This window comes from Corylus avellana, chromosome 7, assembly GCF_965113065.1.
Source record: "Corylus avellana chromosome 7, dhCorAvel1.hap1.2, whole genome shotgun sequence".
Taxonomy (NCBI): domain Eukaryota; kingdom Viridiplantae; phylum Streptophyta; class Magnoliopsida; order Fagales; family Betulaceae; genus Corylus; species Corylus avellana.
In genome coordinates, this window is record NC_142496.1 from 5,729,800 (window position 1) to 5,752,384 (window position 22,585).

Genomic DNA, 22,585 nt, shown 5'->3' on the forward strand with positions numbered 1-22,585 from the left:
TCCCATACTACCACATCGTGTCAAATTAGCCACTTTTTCATTTTTCTTCCCTTTATACCATTAAATTTTTTTAAAAAAAATAACCATTTGAAAAAAAAAATTATTATTATTATTATTAAAAAAGTAAAAACACCAAAAATGGGTGGCCCTCCTTGGAATGCAACTTCGAAGTTACTGTGAGTGATCTGTGCACCAACATAAACCATGGCAAAAAATATTGGAGAAACTGCCATATAAAAGAGATTTCATATCAAACATTCTGGTATGAGATCTAGAGAGAGAGAGAGAGAGAGAATAAACGAAATTATATTCATCAGCAATATGATGCTGAAAACCTTTATTAATTAATACATTAAAACCTTTATTAATTAATACATCAGCAATCTGACGCCGAAAAGCGAAAGGCTTCATACATGAGCAATATGATGCTGGAAACCCTTTATTACTTTATACATACATCATCAATATGACTCATATGAGGCTGAAAACCTTCATTGATGAGCATTCTAGAGATAAACATAAAGAAGTTAAGGTTTTGAAGCTTTTACTCCTCCGATGTGGTTATTGCTATCGACTTTGGAGGCGTAGCAGCAGAGCGGGTATAGCGGGCAACACCCAGGTCCAATCGGTTGTGAGGTTACCGACGTGAGAGCCGCCAGTGTCATCATCACCAGCACCACAAACTTCAACACACTCCTCATTACACCTTCCATTGATTGACTCGATTCTTTTTCTATTTAACTTATTTATTCTATTTGTAAATTCCACACCATGCATGCACATATTTATACATACACACCCATCTACATAATTAGAAACGTGAGAACCGTTCAAATTAAGATATATAGAGTGATCTAAAGATAGCTTAATTATTTCAAAATTAAAATTTAATTATAAACATCTACCACAATAGATCTTCTTTTTTTGGGTTAAATACTTTTTTTGTCTCATGTGGTTTCATTTTGTATCAAAGATTGTATCTCGAAAATAGCTAAAAACAGAGATGATACTTCCGTCAAACTTTCGCCCAAAAATTGATGAAAATTCACATCAACCATCTTAAAAAGCCGACACATGTCTCTATACCAATTAAAAATAAAAAATGAAAAATTAAATTAATTTGGGCTAGGAGAAAATATAAAGCAGATATTGAGAAACTAGAGGGTATACTACAAGAAATCTACTCATGATCAGGGGCGACCTCATTAGTGTCCACTGCAAAGTGGACGCAAATGAGCAACTATCAACGCGTGTCCACTTTTGAAAGTGGACGCTAATAGGTGATCATTAGCATGGTCACCCATAATGCTCAGTATTAGCGTCTACTCTTCTATGAACACTAATATGTCAACGCTAATATACGGGCGAGAATTATATCAGAGGCGGGAAAACAATTAGGGGCGATAAAATCACTGTCAATGCTAATAATGCAACCATCAGCGTCCACTTCTAATAGTCTTGTACAAATATAAAAAATAAAAATAAAAAAATCAATAGCGTCTACTATGAGTGGACACTAATAGTCATGTAGAAAAATAAATAAAATAAAAACAATAGAAGATCAATAGCGTTCACTTTGAGTGGACACTAATAGTCATGTAGAAAAATAAAAAATAAAAATAAAAAAACAATATAAGATCAATAGCGTCCACCCATAGTGGACACTAATAGTCTTGTAGAAAATTAAAAAAATAAAACTAGAAGACTATTAGTGTTCACCTATCATTAGCATCCCCTTTGAGTAGACGTTAATAGTCTTGTAGCGTCAACTCAAAGTAGACACTGATGTTCTATCAGACATCTGATTGATCTTGATAGGATCAGATAATTGAAACAATTGAAATTGAATATTGTTCGATCAGACATCCGATTGGTCCTAGTGCATTCGTTCGATCAATCATGATATGATCAAATGATCGTTTACATATTCTTACATGTCTTCTTTGTAGAGGACATGTTCAATTGAGTAAACAAGAAACTCTTCCGTGTTTGCTAAGAAACGCATCTTCAGTAATGACTCAATTGTCTATATCCCTTTTAGATATTGAATGCTAAGAGCCTGAGATTTGGTATAATGCCATGTTTTGGATGTCTTGGTAGTGCTTTCTGGTCATCAATATCAAAGCTTAGTATGCCACATATGTCACTTTTAGTCAAATGGGCATATATTGAAAGATCCGGACAGCCTGTATTTCTATATGTCTTGGGTCCTTGGCATATATTTTGTTTCCTTAGAGCATTCCTAGCAGACTCCCTTATAGGGAGTCTGTTTCCTATGTATAAGAAATATGTTTAAAAAATTGCAAAAATTCACCTACAATAGATTCTCTATATGCTTCCTCAAACCATCAGCTGCTACAGTATAACCCAATTCTACTGTAGCGATCCAGATGCTTATTAAATTGAAAAAGAAAAAAAAACTCTCTCCTCTCACATCTTTTCCCGCACGTCTCTCTCTCGCCTCTGTTTCTCTCTCTCGTACTTCACCAAACGGCTGACACAGAAACAACCCTACAACCAAAAACAACCCTGCAAACCTAGATTTTCAATACTTCAATAGCTTTCTTAACCATTCATGGCCGAGGCAAACCGCCTCATTAGATACGCGCTCGGCTAAACCCGAACGCATAACAACACCGGATTCTAGCAAAGCGAGCTCCAATTTGGGAACCCTCGAGTGGAATTTCTTTAAGATTCTATATACCTTTTCGACATCGGCGGCAAACTCGTCGTGGCTCTGTTTGTGGGTCTAATCGTTTGGGTGATTTTGAAGATGAACTAGCCCAAACCCAATTCTTACAACGTCTGATAGATGATTGCAGTTGCTCTAGCCGGTGGGTCTTCTACGGCTTGGATTGAATTGTGGTGGGGTTTGGGGAAGACCCATTTGAGAGTGAGGAATGGGATTGGGGAATTTCATGGTGTGTGGAGTGTGATGCCGCGTGAAGGAGGTTGAAGGGCTGATTTGATTTGGAGGAAAGGAGGAAGTGAGGGTGCTTATTGAAGAAAGTCATGGTTTTTTAAGATAATCTCTGCATTGTCGTTTGTGGGTCTGCAACTACAGCTCAGCTTGAGAAGAAAAGAGTTTCAAGAAAAAATAAAAAAATAAAAAGTAAAAAGTAAAAAATATTATTTTAATGATATAGAGAATGATTAAGGGAAGCTATTGTGGTATATTTTGACATAGGGAAGTAAAAAGTAATTTAGATTCTTAAATATAGGGAAAATGACGAGGGAGTTGCTGAGAATACTCTTAGGTCTATATTTTGTAGGATTAAGCACTTGTTTTAGGGAGATGAGCTGCCCCTTTGTAGGATTAAGCACTTGTTTTGGAGTTCGTTGTTTCGGTGGATGCCTACTGATGACAGCTTGTCTAGTTTGTTTTAGATTTTTTTTATTATCAATCTGTCATTTTGGAGGGTTACTACAGTACACTGCCTGCATTCTTAGTCAAACTATCATAATATGGTTCTCTCATTGTTTCAGTTTTGTGCATATATATATATATATATAATACCACTATTAGTCTTCTGTTTGCATTTTTACTTCATACATGTTTGGGAATAGAGAGTTGAAAATTCTTTTTTAATTTTTGAAACATGTTAAGAATTTTATCCCTTCCGCAAGGCCTCATGCTGGTACTATTTCTGTGCCTCTGTGTGGTATCATCATGGTGTTCCATCGTTACCACTTTATATACTAATTTTTACCTCGAAAATAGCTAAAAATATAGATAATACTTCCGTCAAACTTTCGTCCAAAAATTAACGAAAATTCATGTCAACTATCTTAAAAGGCTGACACATGTCTCTATACAGATTAAAATTAAAAAATAAAATAAATTAATTTGGGCCATGAGAAAACATAAAGCAGATATTGAGAAACCAGAGGGTAGTAGTGGCAGAGGATCGAGAGGGTAATGCGGATGTGGGTTCCATAGAGAAAATTGCTCTCAGAAAATTTCCTTTTCTTCCCAAAACAACAACAACAACAACAACAACAACAAAATACCTATTTTGTCTCTCTTTCTCTCTCTATCTTGAAATTTTCTCTTGCTCTCTCGTCCTCTCTCTCTACACAGCAATTGGAAGCAAGAAAAAGAAAATTGAAGTGATAATTAGTTTCTCTCTTCCATGGACTCTATCTCTCTCAGTTCCCCATGTGAGTCTCTGAATTTTTTGAGTTTTTTGGAAAAAGATTGTTGCTTGGGTCGTTAGATGATGCAAACCAAAAATGAAATGGGTTACTTGAGAAACAGAGGGGAGAGAGGTAAGATGAACAAAAAACAGACAATTTTTTTTTTTTTTTTCTCATTTTCTTCTTTAATTTTTTAATGTTTTTTTTTTCAAATATTTTTGATTTATTAAATTTTTAGTTTTTAAATTTTTAATAAGCATATGACCATGTGTCACTCCATTCTCCACGTGAATTTCCATTAAGTTTTTGAACTGCATATTAACTGACGTACCATTTTTGTTTTGGATAGAGTTTATTTTATTTAAATTTTTTTTTTAAACTGGGTTGGATGGACTTCTTTCAACCTAGTCTATAAAAATGACACGTGTCCATTTTCAAAAATGTTTCACATTCAACTCCTTAAATTTTGATTCATACACGACCATTTATCTTTCAACCATTCAATGGATCAACCATTAGATTTGATGACTCATGTGAATAGAGATGAAAAGGCGGTTAGTATAATCTACTAACCACTTAAACTGTTAGCAGTTATTAAGGTTAATAACCACTAACTGCTTTAAAAAAAATAAAAATAAAAAACGTGGTTTCATATATATATATATATATACATGCTAGGTGTTCACCTCCTGTTTTTCTTGTTTTAGGTGAATATTATTTCTAAAAACCGAGTGAAAGAAATAAGGAACCGGTTTCTTTTTTGCTTTTTTGGAAAATAATATCTAATTAAGACCAGGAAAATACCTAGCATAACATTAACATTCCCTGACTAATTAATACAAAGCTAAATCAAATTTATTCTATTGTATCTATTATGAAACTTTGACTCATGAAAATCCTGTAAAGCTGAGCAGCAAGACAATTAATTGGACCAAGGTTCGAGTTCCTTGCTTCTGCCGCTCCCATGTTTATCCAACCAGGCAGATATGAGAACTTTACCTCAGTGGCATCATCTCTTCCTGCATTTGGAGCAATGGACTAATAGATGCATCCTGCCCTAAATCCTTTACATTTGGTGATGTTGACAGCATTGGTTGAAATCTTCCCAGACTGGCATATACTCAAGTAATATTATAACAACAAATTTTTCTCAGCAAGCCTTCAAATATGGCGAATACCATGGTCCAAAATCAGTGTCAAGATACCACTTCCCCAGCAAATAGAAGGTCACAGATCTTTTCCTCCAAGGAGATGGTTACTCGAGAATGACTGTGTAACTCCAGGCTCTTCTTTTCCTTCCTATATACCTCTGCTTCAGAAATTCTACCACTATTTTCAAGACCAGCTAATAGCACATTGTAAGTTCCTAATGTGGGATAAATTCCTTTCTCTAGCATAGTTTGGAAAATTTGAAGTCCTTTGTCAGAGTTGCCAACTGTGAAATAAACACCAATCAAAGCAGTGAAAGTGGCTGTGTTCTTCTGATCATCAGGCAAAAGATCAAAAATTTTTGCAGCGTAAACACCCCTTCTAGAGCAACCAAGCCTATAGATTAGAAGTGTGCTTTGATACGTTCCAAGAGATTGTCCAGTCCTAATCATGGCCTCAACAATCTCCACTACCTTTGAAAATGAATTTGATCTCATTAAAATGCCTATCAAGGAAAGATATGCATTTCTCTCAATAGTTATGCCCATTCTTACACTATACTTGAAGGCCAATAAAGCACCACTGCGTCTGCAACGATCACAATTTGCCTCAACAATGATTGAGATAATTGCAGAATCCAGTCTTATATTCTTATCAATTATCCCAGTAAGTAGGCGGTCAACGGCGACAAGATTTCGTTTTTTCAAAAAAATCAGTAGAAGTCCTCTGTCTATGCTAAAGGGAACATCAGCACCGGTTGGTCTCAGGTCACCAGCCTCCTCGCTGACACATTCTGTTGAAAAATGAGGATTCACTTGCATGAGGAGGGCGCTACTCTCCCCAGCAATTTTTAAGGCTTTCAGAGCTTTCAGAAATACAGGGTAACGAAGAACAAGGCGGCTTTCTTTCATATACTGAAGGATTAGTGTTAAAGCCTTTGTCTCCCCAGCAATGGAACATTTCTCCACCAATATATTGCATGCAGCCTTATCAGGTTGTGTCCCAGCTTCTTGCATTTTGCAAAACATCTCAAGGGCTTCTTTATATTTTCCTGAAAACCACTACAGAAAAGAATAATTATCTCCAGCATTTTTTGGGTTAAAATCAGAAAGGTTTTTTGTGTTTGTATCTGATGCTTCTTGTCGAAGCTATAGAAAGTTTTGCAAGGGAAAAGAGAATAAAACAAAAATATTATTCCCGCATGACCCCAATACAGGTAATTGATAAATAGTAGCATTCAGAAGTGCTAAGCAAAGAAAATATCTAACCTTGATTCCATCAAAGATCACTTTCATATTATTATGAATCTTTAAGAACTAAAGAGTTCAGAATTAACTCATAAGGACAAATATTGACAGAATCGACTATAGCCTTGTGAATAAAGGTGTTGAAAACTACTTAATCACATACAAAACATAGAATAATCATGGCAAGATGAAAAATATGACCAAAACTAACTACAATGCTCGGGCCATTTTAAGCAGAATGTAAGAAGATATGATTGACTGACGGATTCATTGAAGAAGCCCTTGAGAGAATTGATGCCTAGTGGCTGGATTTTAGCATACTACACCATGCATGCCAAAACAATAAAAGAGCATATCTGGTTTCAATAAATCAGATGTCAAAAAGTAACCGAGTATTCTATAAAATCATCCGCAGCTATGCAGCACAGTAAGCAAGTATTCAACTCCTATCAGTAAAAATAGGGGGTAGCAGCACATACTGTATATAACATAGACTAGGAAACACTGAGATAAGCATTTCAAGTACACAAGGTGCCTCCATTTAAGATATCGAAAACAGAATGTCCATTATGTTCCCATTGTCCATTAGAAATGAGAAACTAGAAGATCATTTAAGTGAAAGAAAATATGACAAAGACAATGATAACATGTCAATGCAGCTGCAATGGAAGCATAATGAGTATAAGTTGATTGCTCTGTCCTGAAAGGCCATCAGTTTACTAGATAGCAACTTCTTGCACTAACTGGGTATGTCATTCCTAGAAACTAAATAAATAAATGAATAAGAGGGGTGCATATTTTAGATTTTTTAGCAATGTATGTCATTAAAGTTACATGAGTATTCTCATAACGTTATATTTACGGAAATATTCATAGAATATGTCAATTACACTACTTAGCATCTCATCCTCAGAAAGGCCTAATAAAATGGTGCCTACCTAGTTTTTGTGTCAGCTATTAAACACAAGGAGAGTTTTAATAGGCTTCAACAATTGGATCTATTGGCAAATAGCAGAGAGGAACAATTTTTTTTTTCCTATTTTATGGATAATGCTTCATGATCATTAACAAATAGCAAGTTTCATCAGCTTCATAGCAGAAAAACAAGATTGTCATTTGTAAAATTGTCACTTGGCTAAAACGTTTCTGCAAAAAGACTTCCTATAGAACGCAAACAGGGATCTGAGATTGTCAAATATCATGTGAATCAAGAGGCCCTATATTCAGAGTTATACATTCATAGTATCTTCTATTGGTCCTAGACAACGATGGTAGGATTAACATACCAATGGGCGTCCAGTAGGAAGCAATGTCAATTATAGGCAGTGTCCTCAAAGCTAATTAGCTTCACTAGACTGTAAATTTGTCATATGACTAAAATAGTTTTTGATGCATAACATATGACTAAATCATATTGCCAACCAGACACATAATTGCACTTTATCACAGTAGAAATCAATATCATAAAGTTCTTAGTATAAAATAAACTTTGTAATGTTCCGAGGGAAATGAATCTACTTGCAAATCCATTTTCACAAATAAATTCTAAAGGAGTAATTCTAAGTACTTATCTCCCATCCCACTTCCGTACGAGGCTAATGTAGCAGTGCCCATCAGCCTTTGAATTTTTTCCCTTTTTTTATAAAGACTAATCCAAGGATTAATTGACACTGCTACATCAGCCCAGTGATAAGGGAGTAGTATAAGAGATCAATATATAGCATGACTCATTCTAAAGAGACAAGCATGGAATTTACAAATGACTAAAGTGGGAAAAATGAATCTTTTATTTTCTTCCTTTATTTTTCTTGTTCTTGTTCTTTTTATTTTTCAATTGATAGGTAGGAATGAAAGAAGTCACCGGAATTAAACCTAAGTTTGGTCACAAAGAAGTCACTGGCCATGTTAGTATGTGGTGGATTTGATTTACAATGCTGACCCACATCTTGATAGTTTAATTTCTAACATTGTATCATAGCCTTTTTTGAGTAAGAGGCCTTCAGTTTGGGACCCTTATGGTGATTTCTTCTGCTTTGCATGTGCACGACCTACAGGTTTAATGTTATTGGATGGGCATGCATGTAGGGGAGAGTATTAATGTGCCGTGAGCTTGACAAGTTGACATACATTCTTGGCCCACCTCTTGATAGCTTAAGCTTTTATAAACATATGGGTCGCTCCTAAACGAGCTACTCTCTTTGATGGTTTCTAATAGGTCATATTGGCAAGGACATGAGAGAAACTGTTGGTTTTACTTAACAAGAAACACGCAGAGGGAAGAAATATCAGGATCATTGGAAAATAGTAATCCAAAAGCTCATATCCCTTACAACTACCAAGTAAAGCAAGCACACCTTCAACAGCCACCCACCTAGACAATTTAACAAACAACTAAAGGGCAATATACATACAAAGTAGCATTGCACTCACCAGAACCCACAAGATGTTCCATTAAGATAGTGTAGGTGTGACAATTTGGAGTACACCCAGATTGAAGCATCTCCCTGTAAACATCAGTGGCCTCCTTTGCTCTACTATTATCAAACAGAACCTTCATATAGGCAGTGTAGGAAACAACAGTGAGATAGCAGCCGTTAGCCTTCATTTCTTCCCACACCTTCACTGCCCCATCAACATCTCCAGAGCTAGAAAGCCAATGCATCAACGAAGTGTAAGTCACAGCATCTATCTTCAACCCCTTCTCCTGCATCTGCTCAAACACATACTTCATCGACGAAATCCTCCCCGCTTCTCCAAAAATACCCACCATTGTTGTATAAGTAAACTGGTCGTGCTTGAACCCTTTTAGCCTTGAAGCCCAGTTGAAAAACAACCAGGCCTTCTCCATTGGAGGATGGGTTTTCAGAACTTTGTTGACTGTATAAGAATCCCATCTTATAGGGAGTCTCTCAAGCTCTTCTTTGGCCAAATCCCAAGAGGAATACTTTAGGAGTCTGTATATTTTTCCCACAGTGTCCCTCATATACACACCCGGGTCAGATTCTTGCTTCTCGACAGATTTTACAGGTTTCTTCCTCTTTTGGCTATACCAAGTAATGGGTTTCTTTTGTTTATGATGGTGAAGGGAATGTAAGCGTTTAATCGAGCTCTTCCAATAACAAAAAGGCTGATCGCCATGTATAGCCCAGAAGACAGCAAACTTTCTGAGAAATCCATGGGAATCATACGTGCTGCGCATGGATAACACTGGAATGAACTGTGCATGTTTCGCTTGGGTATAGATTATGAGGGCGGCTGAAGAGATTTTGAGGCGTAAGGCTTTTTCTAATAATTTTTAGTCTATAATTCTTTTTTTAACAAAAAAAAATATATTCTTCTCAATTTTTGCTCTTAATTTTATTTTCCAATTACACGTAGAATTCATCCAGTTATATATATATATATATATATATATATATATATGTCCACACAAATAGATGAAAAGAAAAGACAGATATTCGAATTAATGACTTTCATATTTTATGAGGTGTGAACCTAGTGGATTCAACTATCTGTATATTTTATATATTAATTTAATTAGCAACTTAGCCAACATTTTTGTTTTAGTTTTTTTTTTTTTTTCTTTTAAAGGGAATATACCATACTTATTCATTGATAAAAGTCGCAAGCATAAAGTTCTTATAAACAGAACAAAAAACTCTGAAGTAAATCATAGCCGAAGTTAAAGATACAGTCATCAACAACAGACCAAATCAACCATAACAAAAGCATTCGCTAACCTATGACTAATTATCGGGTTAAAAAATCAGATCTGTATCAAACAGACACTATCTAATGCATAAATAGTGCCTATTTCTTGGCCTTGAGAGTAGAACCTCTCAGCCGATACTCATCCTCCTCAACCTGAAAGTTAGGATACAATTCACATCCACAACCCAAGGTTTGGACCAATAATAACGGGGTAGCAACTGAGTGCACATTTTTGTTCTAGTTATTACTTTAGGGGGGACATTAATGTGACCTTTTATTTTTCTCTACTTCTTTATCTTTATTTATTTTTTAACTATAATTATTAATTGAATCTAAATTAAAGAGCACTTATTAACTTCTTTTTTTAAAAAAAAAAAAAAAATAGAGCCTTAAGAAAAATTTACCAAAAAATAATAATAATAATTATATTGTTACTATTTGAGAATTTATGTTATTGGGGCCTTGGGCTTAATTCCCCTAAAATAATAAGTTGGCCTTGTTCTATTTCACATACAAGACCATTTGATTAGAATTTAGATCCATTACCATGCTTTTCAATTTTCAGTTATCAGAATGATGCACTCTCTACAAATATCTTATTTTGTAATACAAAATTAATCAATTCAATAAATATGCGTCCCTCTTGGTTTTGGGTATATATATATAATCAAAATTGGCCCACATGGAAACGTTCTTGCCCACACTTGTTTCTAGTATTGACTCCACCCATCAGCTCGCTTCACCCAAATAGCCCAACTATTTTGGGCCTCCTGGCCCGTGTTCAGATCCGATTCTTGATTACTTTTTTACCCATCTAATATATATATATATATATATGAAAGTACTTTAATTTTTTTTTTTAAATAGTGATCTCTTATGTTTGACTATTCAAAGAGTAGTTTTATTTTTGAATTATTCAAAGAGTTTTTACTTCGTAACAAAATCTATGTGCTCATGTTATTGTTGTGTTTGTTGAGATGCTTTCTTTTCAATAATTTTATCTTGTGGATATTATTGTGTGAGGTTGATTTGGTGGTTTGGAATCGGATCTGTCTTTTCGATTGGTACTTGAGTGGCTTTTCTCGTGTTTTTACTCACGTCCTAAGTGTGCTTGTGGACCATTTTTTGTCATGAATTCACCTCCTCACATTCACATTGAGTACCTTGATGAATTGCATTGTTTTAACTTTAAGAGTTCGTTTGGTTTGTAGAACAAACCCCAAAATAAAATTATTATTCTTATGGAATAATTATTTTTTTGTTTGGTAAGGGTCTATTTCTAAGAATAATTATCATGCGGGAATCACTAATCTCTTATCCACAAGAATATCTATTCCTCTAAAAAAAATGAGAGGAATAGTTATTCCAGAAAGAATTGACAATTTTTTTCAAAAAAAAAAACAATTTTTTTTTTTTTTTTAACCCTTAAAATTTTTTTTTTATTAAATAAATAAGAACCCTAAAATTGCAGGGGCATGGTCGGCAACCCCATTAGGTGGCCGGCCACTCGCTGTAGGACCTGGTGCGCCTTGGGTTGGACCCCCGATGGCAACGGGGATGCCACAGCCACCCCCACAACCTTTAGGCGGTGGCCGCGGCCTCCCCCGTTGCCATTAGTTAATTTAATAAGTTTTTGTTAGTAAAGAGTTACTCCATAACATTTCTCTTTTAAAAAAAGAGTTTAGTAAAGATTTTTTTTTGTGTTTTCAAATCACATCTTTTTGAAAACGCAGTTTCAAACAATTTACATTTTGAGATTTGGTTTAAATTCGTACTTTTGGTATATAAAATTGCAATTCCAAACACACCAGAAATGTCATTTGAAAACAACATTCATCTCCGGCCGTTCGTTAATCTCTTTCAATCTCAACCATTAAATCTTAGCACTTACGCACTTAATGTCGACCTGTCAACACATCTGAATTATTTATGTTCTGAAAGTTCCTTTGATCATTCTTTTCACATTTTCTATTTCCTTCCATCGATCTTCTTCTTCCATTTTCTTCTTCACCTTTTCTTCTCCTACGTCAACTTTCTGCTTCTTCCTTATTCTTCTTTACAAACTGTGATACTGTGTGTGTGAATAATGTTCGAGAACCAAAACAATCAAATCAAAGTGGGTAATCGGAAATTAAAAAGAGCTCAAGACTCCGGATTTAATTCTTACAAACTATAGGAATTAAATAGAACATTGGGTTCAGGTATTTAATTCCTATAGGCTTAAGTATGAGCTTTAGGCTCAATGAATTTAATTCTAAAGGCCTAAGCTGAGTAAAATGAACATTGGGCTTGATAATAAAACCTAAGCCCATGCAAGAAAACATGTGGGAGTGGGGTAGTGTTAAAAGGGTTTTAACCCTAGCCCTAGGCCCATGGGGAGAATTTATTTTTCCCATGGCCAGTTTTCCTAGTGGGCCAAAGGAGGTCTTTTTCCTCCCTTGGCCTACACTACAAAAATTCCAGTCCCATATGGTTTTATTTCCTACTTCTCTGAGGATCCTAGAATTATAAATAGAGATGTCAGATGTCATTTGAGAAGCAAAAGCACACAACTCCCTCCCCACAACAATCGGTACTACAACTACTCCTGTCGATGCTCATAACCAAAGTCTACAAATTTTTAAAAAACGACGTTAAATTGTGTAAAATTAATATCATTTGTACCAAAACAATGTAAATTTAAATATCTCATGTCATCATTTTTTCTTAAAAAAAAAAAATGGACGTGAATTTAATAATTACTCGTCGTTTGTAACAAACCGTCGAAAATTGATGTCTTGTATTAAAAAACGACGTGACATCATAGTTTAGGTTTTTTTTTTTTTTTTTTTTAAAAAAAAAAAAAAAAAAAAAAAAACATATTCACACAAGGGGGAAAAGTGGGAAGATGATTCAAACTATTAACATCCGCTTCATGAGGTATGGTCCCCAGCCGATTAAGCTACCCCTTGAACACTAGGCGTCGTTATAGTAAAACAATATAAAATTAAAACAAAGTGAAAATGCTTCTTCTTTTTTTTTTTTTTAGTAGTGATTTTTGATATCATCTAATAAGAGAAGAATATCACTTGAATTTTCATACATAATATTCCTAGCTTACTCAACAACGTAAAATGAATATCCAAAAGTTAAATTGAAAAAAAAAAAAAAAAAAAAATCCTATTTCCAGGAGTCTCTACTTAAGCTAACATGGATTCCACTTGATATATTAAAAGTGATGTTATAACTCAAAATAGCCATATCAAGTTCTTTTTGTGAGTACCAAATATCAAGTCCAATCTACCTGATAATTTAATAAAGAAGTTTATGCTACAACTATTCTTTTGGTTGTGCCTAGTTAACTCAAATTAGGTGTTTAAATGAATAACTAATGCTACATACCACATTTCTATCCCACAATTATTTTACAATGATGATGTGACAAGCCTAATTAACCCCTTCGATCGATTCTCTTATTTATTATTTAAAATTTTTTTTAAAAAAAAAAAAAAAAAATCTAATAGTTGATTTAGGTTGCCACACCATCATTGTGGAAAAGTTATTGGATAAAAATATGGTATATAATTGTACTCTAAATGAATTACTTTGATTCAATATTGAAGGAAACGAGTTTAGGTTGTGCACTCGAAATCGGCTACACAAGAGGAGTGCTACAAATACTCTCAAGTGCTCACTTTTTAACGTGAAAATAAAAATTATTATTGAATTAAACAATAAATGAAAATAGATGTAAAAATTAATTGTGACTCTTACTTGCACCTAAAAGAATAAGCACTTTGCCAATTCAATTCAATTCAAAAAAAAAAAAAAAAAAAAAAGCACTTTGAAAATGACAGAAATTTCCTCCAAATCGGTCCAGAAGAAATATCCTCCAACCTATTTAAAACAGTGTCTAATGTCTATAAACATTTAAAAGACACATTAAATTTAGTAATTAATAAACTGCTATTAATAAAGTTAAGAGTTTAATATACATTTTAAATATTTATAGATACTTGATACTATTTTAAATGAATTGAAGAAAATTTACTCTGAACCGGTTTTCCCTTTCTAGGCCACACAAATGCAAGAAGTTGCCCAAGGCCAAGATATGCTGCCCCAAGTTGCATAGAAGTGTGGGTGGAGCCACTCACCAGCTTGCTGCCCGTCATCACTCCTGCAGTCAAGCTCTGTATACATTGGTTTGAGAGCCATCAGGATTTATATCCTGCGCCTCTGCAGCCTTTGCATGGAATTATACAACTCTTTTCATTTTTTAGGAAAGATTAAAACTCTTTTCATTTTTTAGGAAACATTAAAACTCTTCATTTTTTTTTTTCCTAATTCATTATAGCTCATTTAATGAATGATGAGGTGACAAAATCTAAACAATATATATATATATATATATATATATAGTTTATTAAGAATTCTACTCTAAATTCAGTGCATTTTAATCATATTTTGATAAATAGATTATTAATTAAGTTTAAGTCAGCCTTGACTCGTGAGGCCTAGAAATTGAAAGTACGAGTTAGGCTAGGGTTGCCATGGACTAAACATTCCTTTAGGCCGTAAAGCTTTAGAAGCTAATGGATTAAGAGCATCTTTTGAGATTAAATTTGAGAAATAAATTTTTTTTAAGTTAAAATGTATTTTTAGACAAAAAATTTCATTTTTAAACTTTTGTCAAAAGTGCGTTTTGGCTATTTTTAGGTTTTTTGAACTTTTAAAAGTGTTTTTAATTTTTTTTACTAAATGAGAATCTTTTTCTTTAAAATAACTTTTTAAGTGTTAAACGCACACCCAAACAGGTCCTAAGGTACGTAACTCTTTGCACAAATGTACTGAGCCATACAATTCATTGGTACTATATTTTGAAAAAACTAAGCATCTCAAATTGCCACTCTTTTTATTTATTTATTTATTTTTTTTTCCTATTCAATGTTGGGTACATGAAAATAAAAAATAAATGCGATAAAGTCTTCTTAAGAACCGTTGAGAATGGGTCAAATAAATGACTCGGTTCATCAAGCAAACCGAAACTGTCAAAATAGTTTATAATAAAAGGAAATTTTTTGTAAACGGAACAAAACCCAAAAGGGTTTGCCGCACGACCACCAGTAGTCAGCTGAGGAAATTAAACAATACCATCAGTGGTCAAAAGGAAAAGGGAAAACTATATATGTCAAAAGAAGAAAAAATGGCCAACACAACAAACTAGTCAGAAAAAGAAAAACAAAGAACAGAAAATTACAAGAAAAAAAAAAAAAAAGTCGGCAAATAAATTCCTAGAACAATAGCTCCAACATATGGCATAAGGAGAAAGGCAATGAGGACACGATGAAGGACCGAAGCGTGTAAGCCACTCGCCAGCGCGTGAAAACCACGCGCTGGTAGTGGGAGGAGGGAGGAGGGGAACATATATAGCTTGTGTGGGTGGACCAAAGGTTGTGATAGATCTAAAATCCAAACCTCCAAAAAAAAAAAAATAAAAATAAAAAAAAAAAAAACTATTAAAACTAAAAGTAAAAGAAAGAAGAGCAACAAAAGAGAGGCAGTGACAATCTTATATGGATGGGGCTGGTGCCTGACCTTCCCTCCTCTATGGCAGAGAATAAGAAGGGTTTTTCTTGGGAGGGTTTTCTTTACAAAATTGAGTGATAATTGGAGGGGAGAAATATAAATTTTCCCTAATATATATATTGGTTTTGCTAGACAACTAATAAGCTCAAATGATTTTGTGGGGTTTGGAGTGGTGGGGACGGTGGTAGTGATGCATGAAACAATTTAGCTAGTGATAAAAAAAAAATAGAAAGAAAGAGAGATAGAATATAATAGTAGGGCTCCAGCATAGCATAGAATAGTACTAGGTCCTCTCTCCAACAAAGATATAATTAAACAATTATGGCATTCAAATTCTAGACTGGACACGGGTACACTAACTCGAGAATAGAGTCATTCCATCATAATGACCACAGGGACTATATTATCTCCAACCAAATTGATCAGATTGCTGCATATATATATATATATATATATATATATATATATATATATATATATTCCGGCCCCCTCACACTTGGACAAGAAAAAAACCAAAATAATTTAATTTACAAGGCCATACAGCAGGTTATTTGATTGGGGAGTGAGGAGGAGATGGGATTGGCTGAAATCTCGTGAAGATGGAAGGGTAGAAAGGAGAATGTGAGAATCAAAAGGTCCGTACAGAGATAGATGAGAGAGAGAAATGAGAAATGAAAATGAATTTTGCATGGACGACAAAGAAAAGGGCAAGGGAAGGGTACAGAGAAGGAGAGGGGCAGTTCGGATTGAGAATAGGTGTGAAAGGCACGAGACAGGAGGAGAACAATAAATGAGAGAAGGGTAAAGAAAAGGGGTGATGAGGCTTATGATAACCCTCATGATCGTCACGTCGTTTTTCATTCGCTACTCCCAAAAACCTCCCAGAATTCCACGCTTCCTCTTCTTTCTCACTGTCTCCTCTCTCACCACCCCCTTCTTTCCTTTTCTCTCTCTCTCTCTCTCTCTCTCTCTCTAGCCTAGTCAACCTCATGTCTTCCTCACTTTGTTCCATATTAAACCAACACCATTCTCTCTTTCATTCCCTCTCTCTCTCTCTTTTAGAGTGATCAATCTCCATCCTCTCAATCTCTCAAATTCAAATACCCACAATCTCTATTCAAACCATCAATACATGCTATATATATATATATATATATATATATAGACAATATTGTCTACTTAATTCGTGTGTGAATTAGAGATCGAGCTGGTGATTCAAAATGTGGATGATGGGTTATAATGATGCAGGAGAGTTCAACATGCCTGCAGACTCATTCAGTGGCAGAAAACTTCGACCGCTTATTCCAAGGCCGCTGGCTTCTGCCAACAACATTACCACCGCAACAACATTTCCAAGCCGTCTTCATGGCACTGATTTCCTTTCACAATATCACCATCTGGGTATGTCGTAATTTTTCCTCAAGTCTTTGTGAAAATGCGCGCGCGCGCGTGCGTGTGTGTGTGGAGCTTTGTTTCATTTGGTTAATTTAATTATATGCGTTGCAGCAGCTGTGGCTGAGCAGAACAAGAAGGAGTTCAATACTCCGCCGGTTGTGGTGAGCTCGAGGTGGAATCCGACGCCGGAGCAGTTGAGGGCTCTTGAAGAATTGTATCGACGTGGGACTCGGACCCCATCGGCTGATCAAATTCAGCATATTACTTCGCAGCTCCGAAGATACGGTAAGATTGAGGGGAAGAATGTTTTCTACTGGTTCCAAAATCACAAGGCAAGAGAGAGGCAGAAACGCCGCCGTCAAATGGAATCGGCTTCCGATACTGAAATCTTAGAGAGGAAAGAATTAGGTAAAAACCCACGTAGAATATATATAGTTTACTTTTTTTTCTTTTTTTTTTCTTTTTTTTTTAATTTTTATCTTTCATATATATTGTTATAATTATGGCAGCCACATACATACAGCTCATGTTACTGAACAAAACAGAGAGAGAGAGAGAGAGAGAGAGAGAGAAAGAGATGGGGTCTGATTTGTTTGTATATATTGTATGGCTTTTTCCAAAACATTTGTTGTTAGAGATGTTTGATTTGCATTGCTTTTCTCTATTCCGATTGTTGTTTGGGATGTAAAGTCGTATTCTTTTTGTTTTTCTTTTTGTCTACAGGGGCAAGTAGGACAGTCTTTGAAATTGAACAGACCAAGAACTGGGCACCCCATACAAACTGCAGTACTCTAGCAGAGGTCTGTTTCTACCTTCCTTTGTCTTTGTCTTTCTACATAGACTTGAACCCTCCTTTTTCAACTTTGAATGCCTTTACTACCTAGAAAAGTCAGTAAGAGAAACAAATTAAGCAGGGATAATTTTCATATCATTACTAGCTTTTATCATGTTAATGATCAGTTTATATATATTGAAAGGTGGAATGAGGAAGATATAGGGAACCAACAAAAGCTTTGTTTGTTGGGAAATGAAAAGGGTCCAAAAGCTGCATTCCTTCCTTTCTGTCGGGGCTTCTGTTATGAAACTTAGCTGGGATTTTGGGTCCTGTGCTTTTTCATGTCATTTTGCCAGTGTTTAGGGCACCCCCATCAACATTCTATAGAACCGAGCACCATGATGTTGAAAGTACCATGCTAATTAACCACCCTATTTCTTCTGCTTAACAGTAAAAATTATTATTTATAGCTTATTTTTTAAGAGAATCAAAGGGTGCCCAACTAAAATTTTGTATTATCAATATTAGGTTAATTGGAGATTTCATGTGATATATTGCATGTCTTTTAATAATATTTTCAGGAATCTGTCTCAATTCAAAGGGCAACAAAAGCAGCAGTGGCAGAATGTAGGACAGATGGATGGATCCAATTCGATGACGGAGAATTACAGCAAAGAAGAAACTTTGCGGAAAGGAATGCCACGTGGCAGATGATGCAGTTGTCTTGTCCTTCTCCTCCCACCCACCTCATAAACAGCCCTGCTACTCCTACTGTCACTACAAACACAGCAACAACAGTAAGAACAACAATGGACCAAAAGCTCATTAAGACTACTCATGACCTCAACATCTTTATAGCACCCTACAGAGGAAATGGTCTCAGCCAGTACTACTTCAATGGTGTCGGCAATGAAGAAGATTGCATTGGGGAATCTCAAACACTTCAACTCTTCCCTCTCCGGAGCAGCAGTGACCGGAACGATGGCAATAATAACCAAAAAGAGACAGAGCTATCAGTTTCATCCATGAATCTCAACTTCACTACTCCTCACCAGTTTTTTGAGTTCCTTCCATTGAAGAACTAAACCAATCAACGCATAGTTTAATATATATATCTATATCTATATCTATATCTATATAAGTGTTGGTAATAGGCAATGGTGGGGGCTTATCAGATTGCTGTTTGTGGAAGAAGATCATCGGTTGAGCTGGGATTGATGTTGTAATCTTATTGGAAAATGGAACTTTTTTTTTTTTTTTTTTTCATCTATATATTATTTATGATGTAAAATTTCATGGGTGTGCAATGGTAGGATGGTGGTGTGAAATTAAGGTTGCCTTAAAATGCATATGGACCATGTTGGTTGCTGAATCAATGAAAACAAACATTTAAGAGAAACTGGAGAGAGAGAGAGAGAGAGAGAGAGAGAGAGAGAGAGAGAGAGATGGGTCCTCGACTGAAGGGATCTGAAATGTTGGAAGTAGATGTGAGAGATTGATGTTGAAACGAGAGATTTGAAATGGAAATTAGATGTGAAAGACATTGACATGAGGCGACTAGGAATTTGGGTAATTTGACATGTTTTGCTCTTTTTGTTACATATCCGAATGTGTTGCATTCTATAAATATAGCGGCACAAACTGTGAAACATATTTTTAATAGAAGAACAAGCTGGAACTTGCTGAAAATGGGGTCTATGTGCACTATTGAAAATAAAATATACCGACGGATTTAAATGCAATAAGTTTTATAATAATAATAATAATTATTATTTTATTTTATTATTATTTTCTTTTACATATCCGCATAAGAAGAAAAAAATTAGACAGAGATTCGAAATAGTAACATCTGCTTCATTTAAACTAATAACATAAAACAAGACATACTTTACATCATTCTAGCTAAAGCTTAATTATCTGTTATTTGAAGGGCAAAATGAAAGGAAAACAAAATAATATTAATGAAAGTCTACAATTTATGTTAAAAAATTAATTAATTATTATTATTTTTCTACTTTTTATCGGCTTAAAATTTTGTAAGAAATAGTAATTTAACATAATATATTAATTAAATAAATAAATCCACTATTTTCTATTAATATAAACTTTTATAATAAATAGTTGTTTAATAATTTTAGTTGTTTTGAAAACATCTAAACGTGGCCATCACAATGGTATGTAATGGTCGAAGCCTTCATAGCTTTAAGAGCAACCCTTGTTTTTTCAGCTAAGAAAATGTGTACTTTGTTCATTAAACAATAATTTTATAATAACATTGTTACAGTTAAATTACAAGTTATCCTAAAAGTTTAAGCTGTTAGAAAGAGATAAATCTAATCATTTAATCAACTTGAATCATTCCTACTTGATTATTTTTAACTTAAACTCCGACAACCTAAAACAATTACGGATGACTGTCTTTTATCATAATCAACAATATGGCATAATGGTTCCAAAGAGGTTTTTTGAATGTACCTCTACTATAAGGGATTAGAGGCTCTTACTTGAATTACAAGCTAAAGAAACACAAACTACTCAAGAAGATATTGTTGGCTTCCACACTCTCAATCGATAGTTGATGTTTGTATATAGGGATCATTTTTCGATCCCTTCCAGGCCCATGATGTCAGTTGGATCGGCAAATGCTTTATTTTTTATTTTATTTTTTGATATGTCTGTATAAAAATAGAAAAAAAATGAAGAAACATTCGAACTAGTAATCTTCCTTTTATGAGAAGCGACCCTCAGGTAATTGAGCTACCCCTTATAGATGGGATAGTCGAATGTTACGTCCAAGTCTTTAATTCTAGTGTAATATCTAATCAATTGGCTTTGTCCAACCTTTGATTGAAGGGGGGAGGGGGGTGTGTGCACTTAGAAGCTTGTGAACAGATCTGGATTCTCTCATGTCCATTTTGCACTGGAGGATATCCAGTTAATGATCAGGATCTCTTTAGGCCATAAATGAGACATCTGTTTCATTAAATAAAAAAAAAATATTATATATATTTTAAAAATAATTAAAAAAAAAATTAAGGAATGACAAACCACCCTAGTTAGAGTTGGGGGTGGTCTAGCCACCCCCAAAGGCCATGGGGTGGCTCCGGCTACCCCAGACCGGCCCTTGGGGGTGGCTTCGCCCTTGAAGGTGGATCGGCCACTACCAAAGGCCAAAAAAAAAAAAAAAAGATTTGGCACTTGGGGGTGGCTTCAGCCACCCTAAGGGCAGGTCTGGGGTGAAGCCACCCTAAGGGCAGGTCTGGGGTGGCGAGCCACCTCTTAATTTTTTATTATATATATAATATTTTATTATTATATTTTTATTAATGTGACAAATATCTCACTTATGGCTTCAAAATCTCTTTAAAGAGATCATGACAATTAACTGGATATTTTCCAGTTCAAAATAGACTGGAGATTCCCTTGTGAAGGTTATTCTTTATTAGTACTAGGGACTTTTGGGCTTTAATGAAAGTAATTATCTTCTTCTTATTCTTCATTTCAGGTGAATTTTCAAGATTAGGATTCCCTCAAATTTCTTCTAAATTTGAAATTCTTTTATTATTAAATTATAGCCATGCTTTACATCTAACAATGAACAATGTGATTCATAAACCCTAGCCGTCTCTTTTCTCTCTAGCCGCTAGAGAGAAAAGCGAAACCCTTCAGCCACATAAGGGAGGAGAGTTGGCCAGTTGGCAGCCTCCCTCCTCCCCTCGTCCTCCTCGCTCTGGAACTAGCTATTTATCTGATGCCCTAGCCCCGGTGCCTCCTCCCTTCCCCTCCTTGCCGCTCCTTTCCCCCTCCATTTTTCTCTGTTTTTTCCCATTCCCTGCTGCTTTTCTTCCCCCGCCTTCATTTTCTGCAGCGGGTTCCTTGGCTTTGTTTTGGCTCTTTGTGGGTTCGGATTTTGTCTGTGGTCACCGCCGACCTATGTCGCTGCCCGCTGTTAGGGTTTTCTTTCATGCGTCCCCACCGTCGAGCTCCCACGCCCCTTACACGGCAGTTTTCGGCCTGCACGGGTTCGGCTCTCTTCCGGCTACCATCTTCTCACTTTGTGCTCATTTTCCCTGTTTTTTCCCTGTTTTGGTGGCTCCTTGTTGTTGTTGTTGTTTTTTTTTTTTTTTTTTTTTTCTTGTTTGTGGTTGTTTTCAAATCTTGTTTTGCTAGTCTTCTCTGCGCCTGTTCGCCGCCCACCGTTCACTGTTGGGCCTTTCGACGCGTCCACACCGCGATGAGCTTCCAACGCCCCTTCGGTTTTCGGTTCCCGACGTGTGCGTGATCGGAGTGCGCTGTTTTTTTTCTTGTTTTATTTTCCTATTCAGTTGCTTCTTTAAGATGTATTTGTGTTTTGGAGTGTGTTTTTTCCCTGTAATGTTTAATTTCCATGTTTTGTTCAGTTTGTAATAAGGCTCTTTCCCCTCTCACTCGTTTTATGTCGCCTTTGGATTAATTAGTTTTGGTCCAGGCCTTTGAGTTGTGGATGTGATAATTATCCTGGCCTTCAGGTTGAGGAGGAAGAGTGTCGGCATGAGAGTCTTTCCGCTCTCAGGGTCGAGGAATAATTGCTATCCATGCATTTGATTGAGTCTGTCTGTCACAGATC

General features: G+C 35.4%; 2 protein-coding genes across 3 annotated transcripts; one reads left to right on the plus strand and one right to left on the minus strand.

Moving 5' to 3' along the window:
- Positions 1-4,982: 4,982 nt before the first annotated feature.
- On the minus strand, positions 4,983-9,772 carry EMB3111 (Tetratricopeptide repeat (TPR)-like superfamily protein). Its single transcript, XM_059598249.2, has 2 exons — positions 8,964-9,772; positions 4,983-6,337 (listed from the first exon to the last, which is right to left on the minus strand). Exons 1-2 carry the CDS (start codon positions 9,730-9,732, stop codon positions 5,334-5,336), a joined length of 1,773 nt encoding a protein of 590 aa, XP_059454232.2. The 5' UTR covers positions 9,733-9,772; the 3' UTR covers positions 4,983-5,333.
- A 6,941-nt stretch (positions 9,773-16,713) lies between these two features.
- On the plus strand, positions 16,714-19,273 carry LOC132184726 (WUSCHEL-related homeobox 1). Of its 2 annotated transcripts, none has more exons than XM_059598460.2 (4): positions 16,714-17,210; positions 17,319-17,612; positions 17,928-18,004; positions 18,561-19,273. In XM_059598460.2, exons 1-4 carry the CDS (start codon positions 17,030-17,032, stop codon positions 19,062-19,064), a joined length of 1,056 nt encoding a protein of 351 aa, XP_059454443.1. In that variant the 5' UTR covers positions 16,714-17,029; the 3' UTR covers positions 19,065-19,273. The 2 variants fall into 2 exon arrangements, with proteins under 2 accessions (XP_059454443.1, XP_059454442.1); XM_059598459.2 differs by having other exon boundaries at positions 16,716-17,210; positions 17,316-17,612.
- Positions 19,274-22,585: the final 3,312 nt, after the last annotated feature.

Coding starts and splice junctions, on each gene's coding strand:
- LOC132184726 (XM_059598459.2), top strand. CDS start 17,030: ATGTGGATGATGGGTTATAATGATGCAGGAGAGTTCAACATGCCTGCA. Junction 17,211..17,315: donor TTCACAATATCACCATCTGG/GTATGTCGTAAT, acceptor TATGCGTTGCAG/CAGCTGTGGCTGAGCAGAAC. Junction 18,005..18,560: donor ACTGCAGTACTCTAGCAGAG/GTCTGTTTCTAC, acceptor TAATATTTTCAG/GAATCTGTCTCAATTCAAAG.
- EMB3111 (XM_059598249.2), bottom strand. CDS start 9,732: ATGCGCAGCACGTATGATTCCCATGGATTTCTCAGAAAGTTTGCTGTC. Junction 6,338..8,963: donor GGAACATCTTGTGGGTTCTG/GTGAGTGCAATG, acceptor AGTGGTTTTCAG/GAAAATATAAAGAAGCCCTT.